Source organism: Xenopus laevis, chromosome 3L (assembly GCF_017654675.1).
Source record: "Xenopus laevis strain J_2021 chromosome 3L, Xenopus_laevis_v10.1, whole genome shotgun sequence".
Taxonomy (NCBI): Eukaryota; Metazoa; Chordata; class Amphibia; order Anura; family Pipidae; genus Xenopus; species Xenopus laevis.
In genome coordinates, this window is record NC_054375.1 from 101,912,644 (window position 1) to 101,921,716 (window position 9,073).

The 9,073-nt window shown below is 37.1% G+C and overlaps 1 protein-coding gene across 1 annotated transcript; it reads right to left on the reverse strand.

Annotated features, from left to right (window-relative positions):
• Window positions 1–7,021: 7,021 nt before the first annotated feature.
• Window positions 7,022–8,823, reverse strand: LOC108710607 (beta-1,3-galactosyl-O-glycosyl-glycoprotein beta-1,6-N-acetylglucosaminyltransferase 3). Its single transcript, XM_018251723.2, has one exon. The coding sequence runs from the start codon at window positions 8,821–8,823 to the stop codon at window positions 7,495–7,497; it is 1,329 nt and encodes a 442-aa protein (XP_018107212.1). The 3' UTR covers window positions 7,022–7,494.
• Between the last annotated feature and the right edge of the window lie 250 nt (window positions 8,824–9,073).

The following is a 9,073-nucleotide window of genomic DNA, read 5'->3' on the forward strand; positions in this document are numbered from 1 at the left end:
TTCAAATCTACATTATTCATATCCAAATCAGATTTAACAAATGCTGAACCTAGATTTCTTCCTTTCTTGTAAGCAATGACAGGGGGTCTTTCAAAAGTTTTAATTTGTGGGAGATCATCCTTTAATAAAGACACTTGGCCTCTTTTTTTTTGCAATATGTTTACTCAAGACATTGTAACGTGTCACAAATGCTACATGATTACCATTTTTTTTCTCTTTCTTTTCAAGCATATCAGTTCTATTTCCTGTTTTGATATCACATTGTTTTTTCAAGAGGTCTTTAGGGTATCCCCTTGCCTGAATTTTTGACACATCTCTGTTAATTTCATCTCTGCCTTATCATCCGCTGCAACTATCCGTTTCACTCTTGCCAACTGGGATTTGGGTAGAGCCTTTTTCAGCTGCGGTGGATGAAAAGAATGTAATGTAATAAGAGATTGTTGGTTTTACATATAAGTCAGTGAGTAATCTGTTATTTTGCTTGTATACCAACGTATCCAAGAAAGGAATCTCTGTTTGACTAGAGTTCAGCGTAAATATGATATGGCCAAGTGCATTATTAATTTCTGAAACAAATGCCTCTAGGGTCCACTGGGGCCCCGTCCATAACGCAAACACATCATCGATGTACCAAATCCATTTAATACAATCGTTTTTATATAATTTGTTGTATATACGAATCTCTTTTCGAATTGATTCATAAAAATGTTTGTGTAGGATGGGGCCACATTGGACCCCATTGCTGTACCTTTAATTTGCATAAAGAATTCATCCTCAAATTGAAAATGGTTATTATGTAGCAATAAAGATAAACATTGGATAACAAACTTTTTTTGTGCACCATCCATAGACTGATCCCCCAACAGTTCTACCGAGACAGCCTCTACACCCCCATCATTTGGGATGGAGGTGTAGAGACTCTCTACATCCAGGGTAACAAAAAGCCACTCACTTACATCTTCCATTATTTGTTCCAATTTTTTTTAAAAATCACTAGTGTCTTGAATATAGGATTGATGTTCCTGTACATCGGGTCTAATTATCTTGTCCACAAAAATTTCAATGGGAGAAAAAACAGAGTCTACACTGGAGACAATAGGTCTACCAGGAGCATGTTCAAGCCTCTTATGGATCTTAGGTAATGGGCATTACCCAAGAGGGGGTCAATGGGCATGGTTGTTGTAAGTAAGACACCAATTTACTATCAATTACCTAAAGATTTAAAGCCTCCTCAAGCAGTGTCTTGATCTTTGCTTGTATCCCAAAAATAGGGTTATCATATAACTAACGATAAGTAGATGAATCTGTTAATTGGTGTTTCACTTCATTGACATAGTCTGCTTTATTCATGACAACCAATGCCTCTCTTTATTGGCTGCCTTAATTATAATGTCAGGTTTTTTTGTCAAATTATCCAATGTTTTCAACTCAGTTTTTGACATATTACAAGGCAGTTAATGTATATCCCCTCTCTTATATTTCTCCTCCAATACCTTTACTTCTCTTACCACATGCCCAATGTAAGCTTCCACAAACATATTATCACACTTAGGCATAAAGTCACTCACTAGTTTCAAACCCAATGCATCACCACAAAAGATATTACATGGCAAGCCTTGGTCTATTTTCTCCACATTATGAAATTGAACTTTGAGTCTCAGAGTCCTGAAAAGTCTGAATAATTCCAGATCTAAAGAAAAAAATTAGGTTTGTTAACTATACTAAAAGATAGGCCTTTTTGTAATACCTGCAATTCTGTATCAGTCAATTCAAGATTTGAAATATTCACCACCGCATCCGGCATCGTTTGAGTAGTAGTAGTAGTAGTAGTGTATTGTACCTGATATATGCAGCCTATCAGAGTCCAAAGCATACGGCAACATCTGAACATAGGGCCCATTTTGCCCCCCTTGAAATCATTGACTAACTCAGTGTTAGAGAAATGTAAAGCAGGAAGTAGTGATCTCTTCTGTTATGTTAGACACTCAGTCACTCCAGCCTTTATACATTACATTTTTGGCTAACTAACTATATTAGAATTACAGTAGACTCTTACACTGAACTGTTCTTTTGAGCTGGAAGACAAGACTTCATAGTCAGATTGTCTTCTGTCCTTGTGCTTCCTTTTGTGTTTGTGTTATGTTTAAAGCATCTTTGCATTCTTCATTGAATTTGGATTTACAATACAGTATACACCCAACTAATCTGCCTTTATTACACTTACCGTAAGTGGCAATTCAATCACCTGTGCTGCTCTTAATAGCACATCGGTATTAACATTAAGGTACAAGTAATCTTAGAAGAATAAAAAGAAATGAATACAGAGATAATGGGCTTTCAAAAGCCAGTGGTCAAGAACTCCTTTAACCCCAAAACCAAGCAAACACTGTTCAGAGGGTGTTTCAACAGTATAGGAGAGATAATTAAGATTGTATAAGGAATCCAACAGTCACCTCTACCTTGTATCATAACTAGGAGTTTATTATATGTGAAGAGAGTTATTTCTTCTCCCCCACAATTGCTCTGAAGAGCTCACAAGTACATGAAGATTTTTCATTGACCTGCTCTGAACTGTTTAGTACAACAAATTCATTTAAAAAACTGTACCTTGTTTTAATAAAACAATAGGAATGATACATCCTCAAAACACAAGCCATATTTATTGTGCTCATGTTGAACACAATTGTACAGTAAATTACACACAATATAGGCACTCAGCAACTTGCACAATTACTTTAACACTTTAAACCCTAGTTTAATGGAGAGTGCTTTCAGATTCTATTATCAGCAGTGGTTTGATGCACCCAGATAATTTCTGGAGCAAGGTAAATGATAAAGCAGAGGAGATTTGACTAAAACTTTTTCCAAACTGGCAAATAGTTTTCAGTGTTGATAAATACATGGTTAGGTACTTTGGTTATATACTAACTGGTAGTATGATGGAAATTTAAGGATTTTTCTGGATAATAAACTGTGCAACTCCAGTAGCTACTAAAGCAAATAAAAAACTGTCTTGCATAAGAAAGATTAAAACATAGCTTTACCTCCTTATAGGTCCCTGTTAAGGCCTCATCTGGAGTATGCAGTGCAGTTTTGGGTTCCAGTCCTTTGGAATGATATTAAGGAGCTGGAGAGAGTGTAGAGAAATGAAACTAAACTGGTAAAATGGATGGAAGATTTAAACTATGAGGGTAGGCAGTCAAGGTTGTGGTTGTTTTCTCTAGAGAAAAGTGTCTTTATGATTATATGCTTACTCTTTACAAGTACATTATAAAACATTATAGGCAGATAGCAGCAGATATTTTTCACATGCAAACAGAAAGAACTAGAGGCTATATCTGCAGACTAAATTACAGAGAGGCTCTCCATTTACAGAGAGCCTTCTTAAAACAGGCATTTGAATGCCTCATGCTACAGTATATACATACAGAAGCACTGCCTTAAAATTATAAAAACAGATGGGCGGCACTCCAGATAAAAATGAATAAAGAAAATTTATTCCAACAGGAGATGGATCCACATGGCCTTACGCGTTTCGGGAAAGAAATCCCTTAATCATAGGCTTATGATTAAGGGATTTCTTTCCCGAAACGCGTAAGGCCATATGGATCCATCTCCTGTTGGAATAAATTTTCTTTATTCATTTTTATCCGGAGTGCCGCTTATCTGTTTTTATCATTGTAGGGCACAGCTGGGGTGCTGGTGGCTGAGCACCCGGTGCTGAAGTGGAATTAGCGGAGGAGGAAAGTCTGGAGCGGCTATCTATTTTGACAGCACTGCCTTAAAACCAAAAATGGAAAGCTTTAACTTTCACTAGGTGGAGATGCAAATAACTCCTTAATGTCCCTGTTGCCAACTAGGCATATTGAACCTCTGGTTTAATATCACAGATCCAGCCTAATAATTTAGAGTCATATATCCACATTTTCATATGAAGTATCATATATGGCTCTTCCTGGTGAGGGCAGTGAGGCTGTAGAATACCCTGTGGGATTATCTTGAGATTCTGTAAATGTCTTTCAACTAAGCTTGGATGATTTATTGGACAAGCATGATATTCAATTTTGTAGCCATTTTTAAGATCTACAGTTAGTTTAGTAAAGGTATGGGACCTGTTATCCAGAATGTTCAGGACCTGAGGTCCTCCGGATTATGGATCTTTCTGTACTTTGGATCTTCATACCTTAAGTCTAATAGAAAATCATGTAAACATTAGGTAAACACAATAGGCTGTCTTTGCTTCCAATAAGGATTAATTATATCTTAGTTTGGATCAAGTACAAGCTACTGTTTTATCATTACAGAGAAAAAGAAAAGTGTTATTAAACATTTTGATTATTTGGATAAAATTGAGTCTATGGGAGATGACCTTTCAGTAATTCTGAGCCTACTGGATAACGTGTTTCTGGATAATGTATCCCATACCTGTATTGGTTTTCAGAGTCGGACTGGGGGCCAGGGGCCTACTGGGGCTGCTGTCCAGGGCCCCCCTGCTGCGCCGCTGCCAGCGCGCATCGCGTGTGTACATTAGTGTACGAGCACTATGTTTTGCCGTGACCACCTGCAAAAGGGAGGTCATGGCAGGATGAATCCTGCAAATCTGGGTGCGGATTTGGGCCAGCGGGGCCCACAATAGCCGGGGGCCCACCGGGTTTTCCCACCGTCCCAGTCCAACCATGTTGGTTTGTGTATATACATTTTTATTTCTGTGTGTGCATTGATATAAGTAGATTGCACATTTATATGCACTGGGGTTCATTTGGAGGAGTTGAACAGTTTAACATGGAGTGTAATGATAGCACCAAATAGGGTTAACAACCAAGTAAATACATTCCTTTCTTCACAGGACCCAAAATATCTAATCTAAATAAATACACAAAAGACACAAATTAAATGTCATATCCTGTTTTATTAGAAACAGTGGACATATTAATAACTGACATTCTCCTTGAACAATCACCTTCCCCCTTACCCATGTTTCCCAAGCAAGCAGTACTCCATTCACCAGGTATGTTCCTGGGACCATGTCCTAAATGAGTTGCTGCCATTTTATTAATGAGATTTCACTATATAGGAGGGTTCCAGTGTGAGAGCAGTTGCCCATCTATAACAGCCCAGGGAAACAAGCTTAACCTTTCTGCCTATGAAATGAAATTAAATTCTTGTTGCACTTTTCGCCAAACCTTTATCTTACTTGCTTTGGGAGCCATATTTAATTAAAATGTAATTATATGACCTGCCGTATGATGTAAATCATATTTAGATGCTTGCTTCTCAATGATGTGTCTATTATACGCTTCTGCAGCGATATTGTATGTGAACAGAGGAAGACTTTTAAAAAATAAAATCACATCATTGTTGTAGCTCGTCTCTTTCCCACTTCTGACAGAGTGTCTGGAGGGGGGGAGGATGAGCTCGTTTCATTATCTTTCTCTCTTCTCTGTTTTCCTCTGTTTGACAATACCTGACGACACTGCTTGATTGTATAACCTTTTTCTTTTCTTGGAAAATCAATAAAAAACTATTGAAAAGAAAAATAAAATCACTCAATTTCAGTTTTAGATATTTTCGGTGGCTTTTTTACTCAACGTGACATTTTAAAAACCCTCCGATATAGGGCCAAGGTACTTTTTAAGCACTGCTGCTCACCATAAATGAACTGTATGCATTGTTGAATGATAGGGAATGGGAAAAGATCCTGGGCAAGTAGTGGAGAATTGATCTTTTGACCAGAAATGTGTGTCTTCTGATGTTGAAAGCACAGTTAAACTCATAACATTTGCAACCCTCAACCTAATGCATTACAGGCAAGCACAGGGAGTGAGGCGGGCTCCTCAGAGAAAGACACAAAAATGCATCTGACAGCCATAAACAGCAGAAATCATAAATCTGTACATGTACTGTAGCACTAACTTAAATGGTTCATCAACTTCCAACCCAACATTCCTTTGTAATTAGGGAATACATCAGGTTATTACTGAAATCTCTGCAAAGTAATAGAAGGTTGGCACATCATTCTTTCTTCATTGATGTCTATAATCCTGTAATCTGTGTTTTTACAATTAAATTCTCAAAATTGGAGATTAAAAGTACATCATCAGCTTCAACAATAGTAACTGATCTGATGGAGTGGACAAATTATTTTGACACCCATTGACCTCAATGCGTTTCACACATTTTTCACTGTTTCATTCACAGCACAGATTCGCCCATCACTAATTACAATATATCGAATAGGCCCATGAGCATATTGTGCACAGATAAGTACTGTAGATGTACAAAGAAGGTAGATTTATCAAAGTAAATAATAAATAATAATAATAAATGGTGAATTAATATAATTCTGATCAGTCAGCAAGAAAAGCACACCAACAGTTAGGGGCAGATTTATCAAGGGTCGAATTTCGAAGTAAAAAAGACTTTGAAATTCGACCATGAATTTAAATAATTCGAATTCAAAATTTTTTCATCGAATTTGGGTATTCTGCGGTCGAAGTAAAATCGTTCAAACGTTTCAAACGATTTTATCGAACGATTTTACTTCGACTTCAAAAAACTTAGAAAAATGCTGTAGAAGGTCTCCATAGGCTAAAATAGCACTTCAGGAGGTTTAATTTGGCAAAGTATTAAAGTCATAGTTTTTTTAAAGAGACAGTACTTCGATTATAGAATGGTCGAATATTCAAACTATTTTACTTCGAATCGAATTCTAGTCGAAGTCGTAGTATCCTATTCGATGGTCGAAGTATCCAAAAAATTACTCTGAATTTAGAATTTTTTTTCTTCGAAAATTCCCTTGAATTCACTTCGACTCTTGATAAATCTGCCCCTTAGATTCAATAAATATTGATACTAATCAAATTAACAGGAAACATAATGTAAAACATTGGCCACAGCTTTTTCTCGGTTTTAATAACTATGAGCTATTGCAAGTCTGTGATAATAAAGACCCCATAGCCTCTGACAATGATAAATATCCAGTTTGATCAAATAGATTGAATTGATCTATCAAATCAGTTGGATTGCTTTTGGAAAATTATTTCTTAGATTGAATGGCTAAGAGTCCTGCAAAATTTGCAGTTTGGTATGTGATAGATCTTCCCTTAAGTGAAATAGCAGCACTTGTTTTTATCAGGTGCCACAAAATGGACCACAGTTTCTTCCCCCATATTAACCACAATCCCCAGTACACATAATATTTAACAAATGGATGATTCTACTGACAATTTCATGAGACATAACCCCCAAAGAATGTCGGATCAGGAACTTACCTATACTCATATTCAATTACCGGGAATTTATATAACATAAATGATTATTAAAACCTATGCAAAAATATTATTAACAAAAGGGGAAAGATGTAGTGCAGTATCACTTGACTTAGATAACAGTTTTCATACATGTTAATGATTTATGAACATAGACTATCAGCTATGCAATTTTAGTACAGTTATATTCATATACAGATCTATTATCTCTAAAGCTCCCCTTACATTAAAGTCCTTTTCCATAAACAGTTTTGTATCGTAAATATTCTTCGAGGCATTGAAGAGCAATGTCGTCGACGTTAGGATCAAACTTGTTGGCCAACACATGATGCTGTTCCAGCAACCAATATAGATCCCCAGTACCATACACACAAATTGCCCTCCTGTGTGTACCTGTGCATGGGGGATAAGGGGCTCCTTTTTCAATGTCCCCTTCCATGTACTGCCACTTTACCATTCTGGCAAAAGCATTCATATCTGATTTTTCATATTTATCACTGTAAGGAGAGGACCCTGGTACTCCAGGCATTCTATTAAGAGTAGCCCATAAATGTTCATCTGGGCTGTATGTATCCTTGACCCACTCTATCAAGGTCAATGCTTTTTCATTTTCAAAAATATGTTCAACAAAATTTCGACAAACCACAATGTACGCATTCCCTGTAAACATTGGACTGTCAATCGGTGGTGGGGATTTCTTAGTTTCTGTCTTTGATATATAATCTCGCACTTCATGATGAAATTCCCAGCGTGACTGTTTAGATGATGATGGCTTCTCAGACTCCATACTGTTCTTTCCATTTAAAGATTTGAGGGTTCTCACAATTTCAGCATTGGTCTTTAATGGGAAGTCTGTGCCACACGTATTTAAAAGGTATTTCCACAATACATTGCTCTGCAGCAAATCCTCCATACAGTTCAGGTCTGCTTGGACTCTTGGCCAGGCAGCATAGACCACACTGACCAACTTGGATGCAATAAATACATTATCAAAGCAAGAGGTAATGGCGATCACTGCCTTCTTAAATGCAGCCGGCGATTTTTCATCCACATGAACACAGTAAATGTTCTGAGGGGCATAAATTGTTCGCAGCAGCCTTTCGAACATCTCAATCTTTTCGTGTATAACCATAGAATAGGCAATGGGGAAGTTCTTTTCTTCTCTGCTTGTGGGAAATTTCATATATTTTCTAGATTTCTTAAAGTTACTGCAGTCTTTAGTCATGTTTATGTAACTGCTTTCATTAAAATGAAACTGAGGATCTGTGATCTCTTTATTAAGTTTTAATCCTTCATCAATGGCCTTTAAATCCCCCTTAGTAATTCTGGTGCAATTTGCCTTACCTGCGTTATTAGCTCTCAGGCTGATTTGTTTGTATAAATGATCCTTGCAGGACAGGCTCCTGGAACTGCCTGATTCATCTTGGATGTCCGCCATATCACATTGATTGGAGATGTATTTTGTTATCATAACACCAAAAAGCCCAATCAAAGCCAAAAGTGTACAGTTCTGGAGGAGATAGCACCTGGTTCTTTTACAGTCGAGAAAGGCCATGAGAGTTGAGGTTAGGTAAGAGAGCAGTGAAGTTCAGTCTATCTTCCTCTTAAATATCTGATGAAATGGTTATCCAGAAACTCATGTAACTCATCTTTAACAGCTGCTTTTGGAAATCTTTAACCTGTGGAAATCACTTGTCTGAAAGATTAGGAATCATTCTTCCTACTTAACGTGTTGAAATAAGGAAGCAGTGATGCATGTCCTTGCTCCATGCAGAAATATGTCACTAAAGTACAAACACCAATGT